At 39.9% G+C, this 19240-nt stretch overlaps 1 protein-coding gene across 3 annotated transcripts in view; it reads left to right on the top strand.

Annotated features, from left to right (window-relative positions):
- RABGAP1L (RAB GTPase activating protein 1 like) overlaps positions 1–19240 on the top strand; it is a 226037-nt gene that overhangs the window by 107892 nt on the left and 98905 nt on the right. For all 3 annotated transcript variants that reach the window (XM_030953933.1, XM_030953935.1, XM_030953934.1), the window contains one exon: positions 17491–17604. In XM_030953933.1, coding sequence (XP_030809793.1) covers positions 17491–17604 — 114 coding nt within the window. The remainder of the gene's footprint in view (positions 1–17490; positions 17605–19240) is intronic.

Consider the following 19240-nt stretch of genomic DNA (forward strand, 5'->3'; position numbering starts at 1 on the left):
TAAGGGAGGAAAATTAAATAGGATTGGCTGCTAGAGATGCAGATAACTTTCCTGAGAGCTAACTAGTATTATAGGGAGCACTGCATGAAGGTAGGAGGTACTGAAATCTCCAAGAGAAGTTAATGAGCAATCAAGCAAAGCCAATCACAGTTGGTAACAGATGTCCATTCCTACACTGCTTCAGCAGACAGAATTCTTCTATAGATAGACACATCTTTAATAATATACATAATATTAGACTTATGTATAGATTATCCTTATATTATAACATTATATTGTATATAATAATATGCATAGTATTTTGTGGGGGGATAGAATGCAAGAAAATAAAGATAGTGCAGAAGGCAATCTCACCCCTGATGAGTTGCAGCTGCACTAATTACCAAAGATTAGGAACAGGCCTGCCCTTAACAGGCCACAGCTGTGTCCAATAAGGATGGGTGCTATAAAAGAGTGGGTTAGCTGGTGAGGAGAGAGCTGGAATTTGTTGGCTGTGCTGTGAAGAGGAAGGAGTTGGTGCTGTGAGGAGCTGCCCATGAGCAATCACCAAGAAGGTATGGGACTTTTGCAGTAAAATGACAACAATATTTAATAAATATACACATTATATATAAAATAAATATGCATATTTAAATGGCAGAAGTAAGCACAGCAGGCACACAGGTGATCTGGGAGATTCTGTGTCACAGCTGCTGATGAATCATGCTAGCTCCTGTTTATGGTAGCAGCTCCTGTACCCTGTTCTTTCTGGTACTTTCAGTTGCAGAGGACTTTTAAACTTCTTCCTCTGTGAAATATGAAGTGGGAGAGAGCTGTTGCTTTTGGTAGAGATGAGAGGGAGTTCCTTGAGAGCTCCAGCTGCTCTAAATTGGGCTGGCTGCGGTCCTGCCCCCTGGCCTGCCCTGCTGACCATCGCCACCTCCTCTGCTTTTGCACTGCCACTGTGGCTCATGTGAGCAGCCAGAAGAGTCATCAGGGTGCTGACCTGGCTGGAAATTAATGATGTATTTTCCTCTGGGGTAGCTGTGGCCTAGATTAGTTCAGTGTGTGATCAGATAAGTGCTGCTGCTGGCTTTGGGGGAGTGTGTGGGATGTGTAGCCAAGGGGACGGGCAGCACAACCCATGGTCACTGCAGTTGCCATGTGCTCCTTACAGAGCTGGGATACAGGATTTCGGAAGGGGATGGCTGATGTAGGCAGAGCTTGATTTACCCTTTGACTTGAAGTGTTTAATCCCCTTAATTTCCAATAGAATCATTGTGTCTTTGTAGGGTTAAATTGCCATCATTTGGCCTCACAAAATGAGTTCTGAATTATAAAACACAGTTCTCTAAGCTGTTGACTTTAATTTTTGTGAGTGGCTATGCAGGTTGGAGCTACACTGTGGTGTTTGTGGGGTCCCTAGGATGAGGTGAGAATTTGATTCTAAGTTCTCAGAAGGCTGATTTATTATTTTATGATATGATATTGTATTAAAGAATGCTATACTAAAACTATACTAAAGAAAAAGAAAGGATACATCAGAAGGCTAAACAAGAATGATAATGAAAGCTTGTGACTGACTCAGTGAGTCTGACACTGCTGATGGTGATTGGTTATTAAGTTAAAACAATTCACATGGAACCAAAGATGCATCTGTTGGTAAATGATCTCCAGGCCACATTCCCAAGCAATCAGATAATTACTGTTTTCATTTCTCTCTGCAGCTTCTCAGCTTCCCAGGAAAAAATCCTGGGGAAAGAAAAGTTTTCAGAAAATATTATAGTAATACTGCACACTTTTCCGTAATGGCAATTTTATCCTTAGAAATTAAAAGGTTACTTTCGTGTTACAGACAATCTTTGAGATCTTGAAAAATTCCAGTAGTTCTATTGACAAAAAGTAACAGAACCCAGGCAGTATCTTTAGTGATTTCGGTCATCCCTCGATGCTTTCTCTAAAAACCCCTTAAAATGTGGATTTTAGACAACTCCTGGATACAATTTCATTTTGCTTAGCTGGAATAAATCCCTTTCTTGGCTTTTTCCTTTCTCTTTGAGGTGATGTGTGGGAACCTCTGAGCAGCTTCACATGTTCCCAGCACTCAGGCTGTAATTGCAGCCTGCTGCTAAGAGCTGCTCTTCTCCTCTCTCTGGGAGCCAGCTGGAAAATCAGTAGTAAGCTTAACCAAGCATGAAGAACTATTGGCCTACAAATTAACAGTTAAATACTTAAGGGTCTGGGCTGTTGGTTTGAGGGGATTTTTTTGCAAACTTCCTGAAATACATGTTCTCTTAAAAAACAACTCTGCAACATCATTGGCTATTCCTGGGTTATCCACTGGAAAATAGGTGTGAAAAATACATTTGCTTTGCAGCTGCAGTGATGGTAATGTACTTTGATCTGTGTTTAAGGTGTGCTCAGTGTACTGAGAATGTAATATTTTTGTGCCAGTCATCACTTTCATATTATTTCATGAAAATAGAGATTTCTGCCAGCTCTAAAGTTTAACCAGCTCTGGTTTGCTGCTTCACCCTATCATGGTCAGTGCCAGTGATGAGTGATGATGTGGTTTATCTTTACCTACATGAGTGTAGTTCCTGAGCATTTATTCTGTATTTTTCTTCCTTGTTCTTGCCCAGAAGCTTCCCAGCACAGTTTGTTTGTGTCCTGCAAGGTTCCTCCTATCATCCTGTCAATTATTGATGAGATCTGCTCTTGGACCATTTGTTTGTTGCGAATAATTTCAAAGACAAATAAAAGACATCTCTGCAAATTTAATATATTGCCCTTTTGCAGTGTGTGTTATATTGTTTTCTTGGAACAGTGCACAGGGAGAAACAATCCAAAGAAAAAGCTATTTTATTTGAAGTTTTCTGCATTATTTTTTTCTGTGAAGCTACAATATGTGACATATCTTGGATGACCAGGAATTATAGGAATTACATGATTTGCACGTGGAATAACAAATGCTTTTAAGTTAGTAATTTAGATATTAGTATTTTGGTTGTGTTAAAGGACAAACAAGCAAAAGATGGGTTGTTTAATTACGTGATGGGCCTGAGAATTAGAGACAGGGCTGTGAGTTCTAGCTCTTCATGGCCCAACCTAAAATGTGCTTCATGGAGGAAAGGATCATCCCTGTCAGCTGGGAAATATGCAAAGTTGATTTCTCCTTGACACAGTGAAACTGCACTTTTGTGTGTGTTATCAGAGGAAAGGTGGAGGCTCCATCTGCTCTATACTGAGTTTTAAGTCATCTTTCAGGTGAAATTGGGAATTGTTATCTTTCTCCCCACCACTCTGATTTATGATGAGCTCTTTAAGCACTAGCGTATATGAAGTAATATAAGACAACTTAAAATTACAATCATTATATTTTAGATATGATAAATCCCTGGAGTTTTAAACCTGGAACCTGACCTCCCACACCTTTTTTTTCCCAAGTTTCTTATCACTTTAGTATCCCATTTTTTGATATGCAGCTGACACTGCTGCTCAGATTGGGCAGAACTTTTAAGTAATTTTTCTAGCACTTGCTTTGAAACAGCAAATTTAGCTTCAAGACAACTTTAGAGATAATTTAAAAATCTGTCTTGAGACTGAGCTTCTATATTTTGTCTTTTTTCCTATCACACAAAGCAAGGCTGAACTGAAAATAACAGGCTGTGAACTTTAATATTGTCAACTGCTGATTGAGCCACTGTGGCACTGCATTGGGAGATTTAATGGGGTTAAAAAAATTTAGATAAAATCTTCTTCAATTATAAAACTAGAATCATCTGTTAAATTATTAGCTCTCTACCTTACACTGAGACATACATAATAATTCATTTAAATTTTCATTATGAATAGAATATCCTAGTTTCGTGTTAGATTTGTAAGAAATTGTGCATCAAGTCAAATACTTTTGGAATCTTTGGCGATAAAATATTTTTTGATTAAAAAGAAACTTGGGTAAATGGGTACTGTCATGTAGAAGAGCAGAAGGCTGAGACACTCCAGGTGTTTCCTGGACACACATTTTTTGGTTTTCCTATAAATAGAAACCTGAATCATTGCAGAAAAAGCTGCAGGTACTTTATGGAAAACTTCCTACCATTTTGTGTTTAGACTCGGATCTGGTTTTATCTAGTTTTGATGTTTTCCATATTTTACATTCTATCTTAGTAAGACATTTATATAATGGCACATTAATCTTCTCCCTCTGCTTAATCTCTCAGTGAAAAGCTGTAACCTACTTTCTGTAACAGTAAATTTATTTTTCTTTCTTGGTCTTGAGAAGGTGAAACTGTTGAGACTCAATACTGCTAGTGCCCTGATCAACATTTGTTCTGTCTGTTCCTACAAAAACCAGACTCATTATCTTAATAAAGTCATTAGGTGGATCCTTAGACAAGGTACACCTGCCTTTTGGGTCATAGTTATAAAACAATTTGGGGAAGTTTACAATGCCAAAATGCACATTAAAAATGTTCACCAAAATGCTGCCCTGTATTAATTAGCTTATCCCCTAAGAAATGTGCTCATTTTGTCTGATTTTTTTCCTAAGCAGGGTCTGTTTGTGAGCCACTGGGTTGGTAGAAATGTCCTTGTGACTGTGCTCTGTGCTTGTATGGGCTCTGTGGCCTCAGGGAGTTTGCTGTGATTTGGGAGCCTCTCTGCTCTGCTGAAGGGATCACACAGGAGGATTCAGATGAGAGGAGTGAGTGGAAGTGCATTGTGGCTTTGGAGGTTTAGAATAAAATGAAATAAATTGTTTGGTTGGAAGGGACCTACAACAATCATCCAGTCCAACTAAATACTTCAGGGCTGAATAAAGGTTAAGGCATGTTATCAAGGTTTTGTTGAAATGCTCTAAAATACCCTAAAAGCATTGGGTGCACCCTGTGTAAGGCAGAGACAGGAGATGCCAATCCCCAATGGGCTCTGCAGCTTTATCATCTACATCAGGGAAGGTGTAGGTTGGATATTAGGAAAAAGTTTTTCACAGAAAGAATAATAAAGGACTGGAACGCTCTTCCCAGGGAGGTAGTAGAATCACCATCTCTCTGGATGTGTTTAAAAAAAGACTGGCCAAGGCACTTGGTGCTATAGTCTGGTTGAGGTGTTAGGGCATAGGTTGGACTCAGTGATGTTAGAGGTGTCTTCCAACCTCATTATTCTGTGATTCTGTGGTCATCCTGCTCCAAAGATCAAGTTTTATTATAGTGATGTAGTGGGATAGCTGTGCTGCAGTCGTTATGAAGACTTAATACAATTTTTTGTGGGTTTTGAAGTTTTTTTTTCACTGTTTCTTTCATATGAACTAAAGTTTCAGCAGCTGCCAGCAGCACATGCAGCCAGTATTAAATATGAGACTCCTTGAGTGAGGAGAGATTTCTGCCTCCACTGAGCTGAACTCCCTGGCAGGTTTTTCCTCCTGCCCTGAAGTGAAGGCATTTCCAAGATGAGGTTTGGCTTCTCTGCCACAGTCTGTGACAGGAGAGTCCAAATTTCACAGATTTGGTACATGAGGTTGTTTGTATCTTAATTTAGATGCACATCATGTTTTAAGGAAAGGATGTCAGCTCTCCTGCTTGTTGGTACTTTTTTATTATTTTTATTATTAACTTGCATATGTCAGCAATAACAATAACTTTTGTAAAGTAGTTTTCTCCTTACTTTGCCATTAGGAACAGAATGTATTTGAGTATCATATGATGTTCTTTGGGACTTACTTAATCCTTTGTCCATGCTATGTGCTCCTTGAAAATGGTGATGTACACACTTTTACAAACCTATCCTAGAATAACCTGATTTGGAAGGGGCCTACAAAAGTCATGAACTCTGAGTCCTAATCCCAAGCTCTGGTTGGGACCTTGCACTACAAGGGGTGTCATGCTACTGACTGAGCACAGTGTATGGTATTCAGTTTTAAATCAGTACTAAATAATAGAAGAGAACACAATAAATTGCTCTTTATGTTCTCAGTTGAACTTTTCATGTTTAATATTCTAAACCTTGTGTGGATCTCATTTTTGTAAGCCAAGTGACCCAAACTAATATAGTCTATTAGTCTGTAAATGCATAGATACTGAAAGGCTTTTCTAGAAAGAACAGCCTCTGAAAATACAAAAAAAAAGTATGTGACTCACAAATACTGCTTACATGGAAATGTGGTTGTTACATATAAATGGATGGAAATGGATGTATGAATGAATGTGATGTTACAGAAATGTGGATTTAGAGGTAGCAGAAAGCTATCTTTAATTTTCCCTGGTATGCATTTATGCATTTTTAAATGGTTCTTCCACTTAATATTTCATTCATTTTGTGAGGTAACAGTTGCCCATGGTGGTAAAAGTGGCAAATACCCTATTCCCTGTAAGGAACATTGTGGTTTGTTTTCATTTTATCATTACAACTTTGCTTCACTCTTCTTTGCCTGGAAGGGTTTACACTGAAATGAGTTATTGCATCTTATGATGATGAAAGCATTTGGTTTTATATGTATCATGGTTTTTCCTTGTTTCTTATGGGATGGAAAATCATTGGTTTTCCCTTTTGTATTGCTCATTGGCAGAAATGTCAGAGGTGCCAAGGAAACAGTGTTGATTCACTTTGAATTAGCATATTTAAACAGATCCACTTTTTGCCATTGAGAGAGTTTGCATAGACATCAACAGAAATTCTGTTCATTTCTTATTTCGAAAATCAAGGCAATCAGAGATTACTGTGAAGTAACAGGATTATGTGTAAATCAAGATAACTCCACCATTATAGTCTAAATAAGTGTAATAACTAAACATAATCATTAAATAAGAGATGCATATAGGGTTCCTTGATTTCTGACAAACAGACAGAACTGCTGCAGTATCCCTAAAATCTAGTTTTTCTTATTCTCTTCCTGTATGAAGTACTTGAGAAATGTTCAAATACACTAAAAAGCAGTATATAGAAGACAGGTAACATTTGAAATTTAAGTTTGGATTATTTCTGTGTACTGTGCTGTCCTTTCACTGTCTGGTCTTGGTGGTTATGACCCATATGTGACCAGATAAATCCTGGCTGATGTCAGTGCTGTATTGATCTGAATCTGAGGAGCCAATCAAAAGCGAATTCCACTTTTCCAACTATAGGAATAAACTGGATCAATATTAAAAAAAAACAAAAATAGAGTTTCTTGTGGTGATTCACACATTGCCCCCACAGGTCCCAATTACATGCAGTGGTCTCCAGCTTGGCCCTGCCTTTGTCCTGTGTGGTGCTGTTCTCTCTGCTGGGAAATGGGGCTTTGGGAAATCGGGGAAGCTGGATCCAGAAATCTCTGTAGCCTGAATGGGCTGGTTTGCTGAGAGCTAGAGACACAGAATTAGCTGGTGGGCATGGCAGTTTGTAGCACCCTGAGAAACTTGAGGAGTCTAGCAAGGGCCAGTGAGCAGGTGAAGGTTCTGGAACGTCTCTGCTATGAGGAAAGCTGGGACTGTTCAGCCTGGAGCAGAAAAGGCTTGAGGGGATCTTATCAATGTGCATAAATACCTGCAGGGAGGTTGTAAAAAAGCCAGAGCCAGGCTCTCCTCAGTGGGCACACAGGAGCCTCATCAGAACATGTGGGGAAACTCCTTTACTGTGGGGGTGAGCAAGGACAGGTTGCCCCGGGGGATTGTGGAGTCTTCACCTCCAAAGCTGCCTGGAAATGGTCCAGGACAACAAGCCCTGCCAGGCAGGTTGGACCAGATGACCTCCAGAGGTCCTTTCCCAGTCAGAGATTTGTGATGTTTGTCCTTGCAGTATTTTTCTTCATTAGTTCATCTGAAGTTGTATTAAAGACTTCCAGCAATAAGCTCTGATACAACTCACTGTAAGCTAAGCAGCCTCTGCCTAAACCTGCTTTTAGCTGTATGTAGTGTCTCTGTGTGCTGCATTCCCTCTCCTGGAAACCAGGAGAAGACTTGAGGGAAGGGCTAAGGGCAATCTCCTTGTATCAGCATCTCTAAATTGCTTATGCCCATGCTTCATCCTGCAGCCAACTGCAGGATGCACTCGCAGTACATGCTGCCTGCTGGTTGCTCAGCAGACACCTGAAGGGGTGCAGGTTCAGCAGCTGTCTTCAGTGTCTCAGACACTGTGAAGGATTCAGAAATTGTAGATGAATAGGACTTTTTAAAATAAATTTGTGTAAAAACCAGGAATAAAGTAGAATGAAGTGTTATGGGCACTGATAGCTGGCGTTATCTAACTTTTCCTTTTAGTGAGGTGTTAATGGCATGTTCATAATTACTTCCACATTCTGACTGAGGCAGGCACAAAACCCATGTGCTTGTATTTTTCTCCTTTTCTCTAACTGTCTGGCTGGCCTTCATCTTCTGCCATGCACTGTTCCCTCAGTCTGGAGTGAAGACTTACAGATCTTGTTAAAAAGTGATTTTGATCTTTCGTGCTCCCAAAGAGCCTGAGTCTTTGGTCTGGTGGGCTGACGACAGTGTTCAGTGATGCAAAGGGCTCTCAAGTCAACAAACCCACCAGCTTTTTGATTTCTTATAAAGACACTTGAGAAGATTGCTCTATAATGGAATCTTAATAGTCCTGGAAGGTGAGTGGTTGTAAAAACAACATCCTTCCTAATAATGAAGTTCCTTTTGCAGCAAAGAAAAGATGAAGGTGATGTTGTGACAGCAAGTATTAAAGTGAGGTGTCCAGGATATCAAATGATTGCTGACTTACAGAGCTGTTGTCAGGGAGTGGGTCTGGGATGTAGCTGAGTTGGTATGTAAATATTCCAGCTTGAACTGGGTCTTGCTGAAGTGTTTCTGCCTGGATTATTGGAAGAACTCCATTGTTTAAGAAAATGAGGGACAGGAGTTTCCTTTTTGAAGAAACAAGTCTGTGTACTTCAATGACTACAAGCTTAAGGAGCTTTTAAAAGACAATATATTGGCAGTTCTTTATGTGCATGCTGCTGCAAGGCATTTCCTCCTTGTTAAAATCGGTGTCACTGAATTGGATAAACTTGCAGCATTTTCTCATTTTTTTAATGTTTTGCTAACAGCAAGCAGTACCAGATGCCGAAGGTCAGGGTGTGCTAGTAGGGTATAGCTGTGAATTTTATTGGAATACTTCCTTAGACCCAGCTTGTGAAGGACAAGTCTGGAAAATGAGACTTGAACTGGTTACACTGATCATGTTATCTTTTGATGGCAAAAGTAGGCCTAATTTCCGAATTTGTAAAAATGTGTTGAAAGAAACCCTGACTAGATAGACATCTGCTTGATCAGTAATGTTATAGAAACTTACCTTCTAAGACTCAAGGTTTTCTTCTTAAAGATTTGTTTCTTTAAAGAATTACCATATTTGGGGGGTTTTATACTACTTACTGTAAAAATTTCTAGGCACTTGTGAAAAATCATAGTAAGTTCTGGAGCACCATCAGTTGGAGTAGATAGGTAGGAGTCGAGGATTCAACTACACAACTTTTTCCTTTCCCTGTGAAGTTCTACATGAATTTTCCACAATCATCTGATACTGGGGCAGTTAAGTATTACTTGTTAGAAATAGGCCTTAACATTTCCACTTGTTTCTGGAGATTACTCTGAGTTGATGGTAGTCAGAAATAATTGAATGTCAAATTGCAGATTAATTACGAGAACATTTTTTGTGATCTTTACAAATACATTTGTGGCTTTACCGGAGGAGACATAATCAGGGACCTAATCTAAAAATCAGCAAACCAGAAGGAACTTGGACAGAATTACTTGTTACATGGATGAATCTGTTGGTTACCTTTTCATTGTTTGTCAGTTTTACAAACTGTCTGTAAAGTAGTGCCTATAGACATATGAGAGAAAATGGTAAAATTATCATGGATAAACTGGGTAATATTGCATTTACGTGGGCTAATCTATCCTCATGTCCTCCAGAGAGCCAGCCTTGTGGAGTGCTAGCCATTAAAAACCAGATCAAATCTCAGCCAAAATCCAGTGCTTAAACATCTGTCTTCAGCATTTAACAAAAAAATGCTTGATATCATACCTGCTAAAGATCACATAACCCAAATAAAGTCCCAACATAGTAAAACAGAAATAGAAATACTGTGGGATCTATGAACAGATGTGGGGAAAAAACATACCCAAACCCCATCGGGTGGTGTACAGAGCACCCCAGCTCTTGTGGGAGACCAGGGAGCTTCCAAGCTGAGTCCTTGGGAGTCACTCTGAATTCATCTCATTCCCTGCCAGTAGTAAAACATCAAGCCTGGTACATTCAGAAGTTGACCTCTTGCCCAGTAGCACAAATAGTGTTTTTCTTCTGTCAGCAACGTTCAGAGAGGATATGGCAGAGTAAGGAGAATAAATTATGTATCAGTAGCTGAGGGGAGAGAGAGAGAGTGTTTACAGAATGGCAGAGGGAGAAGGAAAACAAACCACAAAGATAGTAAAGGTCACTGATATCTTTTATTTTTCAGAACAACAGAGTTTATGGAGAATTGGTTTGTGTCTGATCTAATTTTGTTGGGATTTTTTTAGAGAAAAATGTCATCTCCTCTGTTGCTGATTGATGACTCAATCCTGCTAAGGGCTGAGCTGTTTTTTACCTCTGTGATTGCTACAGTATAGAATCCCAGAATGGTTTGGGTTGGAAGAGACCTTAAAGACCATCTCATTCCACCCCCCTGCCAGGGGCAGGGACACCTTCCACTAGACCAAGTTGCTCCAACCTGGCCTTGGACACTTCCAGGGACTGTGCAAATACATCTTGTCTGGGGAACCTGTGCCAGGGCCTCCCCACCCTCACAGGGACGAATTTCTTCCCAATATTCCCTCTCACTCTGCTTTGTGTTAAGCCATTCCCTCTTGTCCTGTCACTTCAGTTCCTGATGCAGAGTCCCTCTCCAGCTCCCTTGTAGCCCCTTCAGATACTGGAACCTGCTGTGAGGTCTCCACACAACCTTCCCATCTCCAGGCTGAACAGCCACAGCTTTCTCAGCTTTTCTCCATAGGGCAGAAGCCCTGGTCTTTATGTCAACTTTGTGGCATCCTCTGGTCTTGCTCCAGCAGTTCCTTTTTAAGACAGTCATCACAATGCATCACTTTCTCTTTTAAAGCTGCCTACAGAGTAGTATTGACATCAGTATTAGTATTATTCTCAGACTTCCTTTTCCTTCCACAGTCTTTAAGAACCATGATATTGTCATTCACCATCACCCAGGTCTACCTTGTCCATCATCTTGTAGCTAAAAACTGTCAGCAGCAGCTTCTGAGAGGGTTAAAAACCTCATGCTGGACAGGTGGTCAATATGTCCTCATCATCCTGCTCCCAAGTAGTTTCAAGATTGATTTAAATGTTGAGAGAAACTGCCTGCCAGCATGAAAGGAAATGTCTTCAAGTTGGGCCAGGGCAGGTTTAATTTAGATATTAGGGAATTTTTTTTTTTCTCTGAAAGGGTGATTAGGCATTGAAGCTGCCCTGGGCAGTGATGGAGTCACCACCCTTGAAAGCATTGAAGAAATGTGTGGATGTGGCACTTGAGGATGTGATTTAGAGGTGAACACAACAATGCTGGGTTGATAGTTGGACTCAATGATCTTTCTTAAAGGTCTCTTCCAATCTTAATGATCCTCTGGGATCCTGTGAAATACTTTAATAGCCTTCCAAAGTGAGCATCATTTCCCAATTCCTTGGCAGTCATGTGGGTGATGCAACAGTTTCTAACAAGCTCCTGGCTAGTGCAGTCCCACTGGTATTATGTGTAAAAGCAGCAGAGTCCCATCCCACCAGCTTTTTAACCACTAGAGAACAGTCTATTTAGAAATTATAGGTACATTTGCATACCTGGCCTAAAAGAGACATGTTGTAGATTGTTTCTGAGGATCCTGTCTTGAGAATTCTCAAAATGTGGCCACTACCGGCTCAAACAGCTTGAGAAGAATGGGACATAATTTAATAAAAGATGTTTACTTCCTTTGGGCAGAGCTTTATTAGTAATCCAAAATGATGAGAGAAGAGAGACTTTGGTACTAAATTTAGCTCCAGGTGTGACCTGCCAGGGCTGCTCAGATACAAACTATTGATCTGGCCCTGTGGCCAGGAACCGTTCTGTTCCTTCTGCTTGTGGAAAGCAGTTTTGTCCAAAGAGCACTAAACACAGCAGATGGTGAGCCAGAATTGGCAAAGTTCAGCTGACCAGAGTATTTACTGAATTAGCCTAAATACTGTGTTGACTTTCAGCATATTGATGTGTAACTGTTAAAAAAAAATAAAGAGTAATCCTCTGGGTTTTTATCAGTTTCTGTTTCTCTGTTAATTAGTACTCTTTGAGTGTTAGATGCTCTCAGTTGAATAAAAGCTGATGCTGATTGAAAGAAAACCTATTTATAGACAGGAGTTGAATGACAAGGTATATGTTACAAAAACATTACAGAAGAACTGAGCATAAGCCAGATATCTTTTATTCAATGTCTTTAAAAGGAAGAGCTATTGATTTTTTTTCAAATACTGATTAGTAGGGAACCTGGGCTTTTCTTGGATCACACATTCTGCTTGGAGGGTTGTAATATGCATGGAAAATAAGGAGAGGAAAGGGATTGATGATGTGTGTAAGATGTGTTGGCACAATGTGCTGTCAGATTTCACTGAAAGCAGGAATTTGGTAGGACATCAGTAATAACAGAGCAGAGCTACGTGTTGGTTTTGCAGATCATTTCAAACCCAGGCTGGTTGACCTCACCACTTTTGTGTATTCTGTATTTTTTGCCTGTTTTAGAGGGCTTCAAGTTATTATTTATATTCCCACGTGCATGTGTGGGGAACTGCACAGAACTGTAGAGAACTTAAAGGAACAATATAAAAAAACCACCAAAAATCTGTTCCTTCAGCAAACACCTGGCTACTGAAGCAATGTCATAATGTCAGTAACATGCAGCTGGCAAGTCAGTATTTAAATTTATGGCTTTTCAGGATTAGGAGGCAGTTTATTGAGGGTACCACCAGTTCCAGACATCAGCAGTGGATGTGTTTCACATCCTGGATAAACAAGTGGTGAATGTCTGTGTTGGCCTAGGAATTTTTACTTTCCATACAACATGTAGAAAAGTTTCAGTATCTAATCCTTAAGAAGCTGACACACCAAATTTCCTGGTCATGGTAATTTTAAATGTTTAAAGCCCATTTTGATTTTTTTTCCCCTTTTCTTACTTCCCTTAGTATTCTGGATCTAGCTTTTTTTAGTTGGTTAGGAGATGAAGTACAGGCAGGACAGCCTGCTGCAACATCAGCTCTTTCAGCCTCACCAGAGATGCAGACCTTTAAAATGGGCCAAGCAGGTGAATTTGAACTGAGTCTCCAGCACAGAGAATCCCAGACTGATTTGTGTCGGAAGGAACCTTAAATGTCATCTCCTTCCAAACCCCTGCCATGGGTAGTGATACCTTCCACTAGAAAATGTAAATCATATTTCCATGTGTAAACACATGTGATAAAACCCAGCTTGAATGAGTTAAAGGTCAGAGATAAGCCTTTGGAAGTGAAGTACAGCATGAAAATTGCCTACTCATGTAGATGATGTTATATTCTTGATCCCACTGAGCTCTTTTGTTTTGGGTTGTTTTCTTCCTGGCATCTCTGCCTGGTTGTGCACACAAGGAATAGTGCATATCTAATGAGCTGCTTTCTTTTTCCTTTTTTTTCCCCTTGCTGTTTTTGCTTTGTGTAACCCTGTGCTTCACTAGACACCATTCAGACCAGGATTTGAGGCTGGAGTTATTATTCTCCCATTTGGCATTTCTGCAGGACTCATCACTACAGTATTTCAGTGCTTCAGATGTTAATTGATTTTCATAACACTGCACTGAGATGGGGAATTATTATTAACCAGGGAAATGGAGCACAAGGAGATTGAGGTCAGAAGTGCTGCCCAGTTTGAATACCAGCTTTGAGACACCTGTTATCTGGTTTATTATTTATTCAGTAGTCACATTAAACTCTTGAATTCCTTTAATTGCAACTGCAATTCTGCATCTCTCATACTGAGTCAGAAGTGGGAATGCAGGCAGCACAGTAAGGAAAACTCAGCTGAGCACTTTTGGCATTTTTTTCATTAGGGATGTGCCTGTTTTCATGAAAGTAATTTTGGGCAAAAGTGGGGCAAGTATTAAGCCTCAAGAGATTTTTTTTTCTTTCTTTATAATTTTGTCTAGCTGATACAATGCTTATTCTTCAGTTCTTGGAACAAAATAAACAAGGCTCTAGCTCCAGGAGTCTCTTCTGCTCCCTAATTGTAATTCATCACCAGAGTGGCTCCACTTGTGACAACAAATGAGTAGAGGTTCTTTATGGAGTGTGTGTGAGATGTTCTTAATTAAAAAATTCCTGAAATGAATGCATAAAGATTGCCCTGTATTTCTTTATTATGATTGCTTATGTACTCCTAATTTTCTTTTAACATTTATTCAACATAAACAGTTTTCTGTTCTCTCTGTTTTATTTCTGTGTTGATTTGCCTTCTGGCATCAATGGCCCATATTCAGCAGCTTCTTGATAGCTGGGAGTGGCAGGAGTGTCAAGGAGTCAGCATTGCTCCTCTGCAGAAATTCAGCTGTTCAGAAGTGAGACAACTCGAGGCAGAGCTTGTTCAGTAGCATGGCAGCTGTCATAGCACTGGCATATGAAGATAATTCTTTTCCTCAGTGAATGTCATTGGACTTTTAGAAGTAAAATAAAACCCTGATGCATTGATAGCCATCCTCCTTGGTTTTTTCTGATAAATAACTATATGACCTAAAAATGAAAACAAGGTGTCTGTAAAGTCATGTCCTTTGGTACTTGAGAGCAGTGCTATCTACAAACTCTACTGGAAAAAGATAAAACTTAACTAAAAGTATTTTTTTATATATTTTAAGAAGTAATTCTAAACTATCTTCTCCCTAGATGAATTACTTGGTTTTCTTCCTTTATGAGCTTATCATATTTCAAAGATAGGTTGTCTTTTGAGGAGGAGTCAGTTCTCCAGTCTTTGCATGTAAATCTTATTTTGGGCACATTTAATTATTTTCCTTTAGATTTTTTAGACACAGCTTTCATTAATAGGGCTGAATTAAGACTGCTTCAAGGCTCCTTTTAACTCTATAAAATTTCATGTGCTTTTGGACTTTTACACAAACATTTTTGGCCCTAACTTGGGCATTCTGCTTGTCAACTTCTGTGTGCTCAGTTACACTTTGGCTTTTCCAATCAAGACAAGAGAAGTGCTGGGCAGTCAAGCACAATGTCTCAGCTTGACTGGAAAACCTTGTGTGTGCTGGATGCGGTGATTTTCCTGAAACTTCCCCTGGATCTTCTCAAGTTCATGCTGAAAAATGTCTGTAACAGATTTCTATAATAGATTCTGCAACTTTGCTGGTAGACCTGAAATGCTGCTTCAGGCATTTTCTCATAATTTAACTGCATGGTCAGATGGATTTGGGAGGCAGAATGGGGTTCTCCAGCCTCTATGGTATTTGGAAGCCACGTAAATGAAAATAATTAAAGAAGTCTGATTAGAGAACTGCTTGTTATAATTCTTTTGTTATTAGTCTGTGTTTGTTTCCTTGTGATTTAGACAGTGTGGTTATTTTTGGTTGCTGATGGCTGCACAGTGCTTCGATGTCCTGAGAATAATTATGATAACACAGCAAAAACATAAAAATGTGTTTATTTTCTCCAGTGGTACCAGTTGGCATAATGAAAATACCACCTTTCTTTATACCCTTTCATAGCATATAAAAATGAGCCTGGCATTTTAGAGGGCTGGAACACCTCTCCTGTGAGGAAAGGATGGTTGAGAGAACCAGGGACGTTCAGCCTGGAGGAGGATCCAGGGAAGACTTAGAACTCCTCCTAGTGCCTAAAGGGGCTCCAAGAGAGCTGGAGAGGGACTTTGGAAAAGGACTTGGAGTGACAGGCCAAGGGAATGGCTTCAAACTGCCAGAGGGCAGGGTCAGATGGGATATTGGGAAGGAATTCCCTTCCTGTGAGGGCAGTGAGGCCCTGGCACAGGGTGCCCAGAGAAGCTGTGGCTGCCCCTGGAAGTGCCCAAGGCCAGGCTGGCAGGGTTTGGAACAACCTGGGCTAGTGGAAGGTGTCCCTGCCCATGGCAGGAGGGTGGAATTGGATGAGCTTTAGGGTCCTTTCCAACCCAAACCATTCTGGGGTTCTGTGGCTTCACAAAATACAATCATGTTGCTTTCTGGTACTAAAGGTATTAATGTCAAACAAAGGGAAAGCCACAGTTGAGATCACTGAATGTGAGAATATTGTAATTCGATAAATCAATGATAGCCAAGATTCAGAGAAGCCATCAACTTTAGGGAGACAGCACAAAGTGATGTTGGAGCTTCTTGCAGCCATTTCTTTAGCTGCCATTGAAGGGGATGGAGAAATGCAGCAGTGGCTGTCATCTCTGGGCTAGGATCATCACCTCTGGAGTGTCTCCTTGGGGTGTTTTGGATCCAGAGAGGAACTGGAGCTGGGAATTGCTGCAGACTTCCGGCTAAGCCTACCTGGCAGCTGCATTACTGTGTGGCACAGGCTCGCTGTGGAGACTTTATGGAATTAAAAAAACACTGAAATTCAGATTACCTGGTTGCTGACTCCAGCAGGTGTAAAGAAGCTTTTTTTAATGGAGAATCCTGGTTAACAAGACACAGTCTGAGAGCGTAGAAGCTTTTCTGTAACAGAAATACTCTGTTTTCAAGATAAAAGTTATTTGTAAGGGATTTATATTCCAGGTTGCAGGAGAAGGTTTTGTTGGTTTTTCCTTTAGTATTACAAAAGTAAGGGAGAAAAGCACCATTTGATATTTGCCAACCTGAAAGTACAGCTCACTGGAACCTGAAGATAATTAACTGTTGTAGTTCCAGCTCTGACATTTTGGTACAACTTCCTCATCCACACAGTGTTGTTCTTTAGGTCTGTCTGCAGTGACTCCCATCTTTTTACAGAAATCCTTTATGAGTTTTTAATTAACACTTTTTATGGTAGATTCATACATATAGCATTTCATATTAGTAGCTTTAAGCTTGCAAGACAGAGACAGCCTAATTTTTGGTCGTTTTTTGGGGGGTTTTTTTGGTGGGTTTTTTTTGTTTGTTGGTTTGGGTTGGTTTTTTTTGGCAGGTTTTTGTTTGTTTGTTTGGGTTTTGGTTTTTTTGTTTTTTTTTTACTGCCAGAACAACATGGTAAGTATGTGATCTGTGCTAAAAACTCACCAACAATAAAAGAACTGGTAATTTCCTCAGAGTTCTAAAGCTGAATCTTAAGCCTGCAGGACAGAAAACATGTCATGTTGCTCTTGTTCAACTGTCGAGCTATAACTGCATAAGAGACTACAAAGGATTTTCCTTTTCTTCTCAAAGCATTTTTGGAGAAGTCAGTAAAGCAGTTATCTAATGTATCCATACTGAGTACATGTTGAATTTTCTATAATGTTACATTTAATTATACTGTTAATGGGTTCGTGTGTCAGGATTTTTCTCTTTTTTTCTTTTTTTTAAACAGGATTCTGCTCAGGAGAGTGTCATCAAACGAGACATCCATCGTACATATCCAGCACATGATTATTTTAAGGATACAGAAGGAGATGGGCAGGAATCTCTGTACAAAATCTGTAAGGTACAGTCAGTACTCTCAATTTTAAAGTTCCATATTTTATGACTTTCTTTTGCCCTGTTAACCCTGTTCTGGTCCAAGTTGTTAATCAGTAAGATTTTAAAGCTTTATTTAGATTGCATGTGGAGACTGTGGTGTTTCTGCATTCTCTTTTACAGCCTTGCATTTGGTGCCTCCTAAGGTGCTTGAGCCTCCACTTCAGAGGGAGTGGTATAGGAGCTCCTCTTTGCTCTGAGGTGGAGAGATTTCCAGAGGAGGAGAAACAGATCCTCAGAGCAAGCTCTGCTGTGAGGTTAAACCAGAATGTCTGTAGATAATTACCTGGAGAACAAGTTTTTGACCATTCCACAAGCAGTGTGTGTGAGCAGAGCTTTTCACTCACAGCTGCCAGATCACCTCCAATGAAAAACACTCTTTAAGTTTTCCAATTTGCACATAGGAAAGTTGAGGTACTAAATCAATAGGTTTGTCCATCTTGTACAGACAGGTTTCTTTTTGTTTGAGAGAGATCCAGAAGGTAAAATATTGCAGCCAAGCAGGGACTATTCTGCCTGTCAGTTGAAGATGTTGCTGCGGTTTTGGCAGTCAGTTTTTGTTTCACTTTTTTTTTTCTAGAATCCATGAAATTCATGTAGAATATTATATAATGTAGAATTCATTCTGTTCATATAGAATGAATGATTGCCTTAAGCAGAGCCATTTCCTTTTCCCTTCCTCTTCCTTGTTGCTGTTTCCACCTCCTGCTGATTACTAGAAATGATGGAGTTGTCATAGCAAGCAGAAAAAAGTGTTCAGCCTTTGGGGTATAATGACACATTTTCCTGTTCCCCAGATAAATTCTCTGGTGATACAAACTCCTATTCAAATAATAATTTGGATGACTATTAAATATACTGCTTACCTACTGGGATTCAGTGTTGTGAGCAATTCACTGTTTAAAAGAAATACAAAATTACAAAAGAGAACTCTCAAGCAATGGTAGTGATTTCTTCCTAATCTGGAAGGGCTCTAGAGGGCTACAGGAAACAGTTCCTGTGCCAGTCTGTGAAAAGAATAACAATGCAGGTAATTGTGGGCTTGTCATTTTGATACCAGTTAAGTGAACAATGATGGGAGAATTCAGGTTTCAAGAATTAAATGTGAGAAGTATGTTATAATGAAGGCCTGGGAGTTTACTGAAAATGGATCATGACAAGCTAACACAAAAAGCCAGAAGTACAGGTTCCATGGGCGAAGGTGTTTTGACTGGAATTCTGTAGCTCCTGTAGCCTGCCAAGCTCAGAATGTATAAATGCTGGACAAGTTAGAGCATGAACAAGATGCACATTAGGGAGTTAAAGACTGGCCAGCAGGTTCCTCAACAAGCACTGAATAAATGGATTTCAGTCAAAGCATTAGGAATATCCCTTCTTCCATCCCTATCCATTCCATGTACTCTGGTAAGTCACCTGGAAGAAATCAGAAAGTCCTTTCTCATGAAGATATTTTGGTGACACAGAGAAAGGGGGATGGTAAATAATGAGGTGTAAAGGATGTGGAGATGGATGAACCTCCTGTAGGATCAGTTTGACTTGAGCAACTCAGTGTTTTGCAGCTGCTTTTAGTTACAGTGCCCAGAATTAAAGACATCTATTCTATA

This window comes from Camarhynchus parvulus, chromosome 8 (assembly GCF_901933205.1).
Source record: "Camarhynchus parvulus chromosome 8, STF_HiC, whole genome shotgun sequence".
Lineage (NCBI taxonomy): Eukaryota > Metazoa > Chordata > Aves > Passeriformes > Thraupidae > Camarhynchus > Camarhynchus parvulus.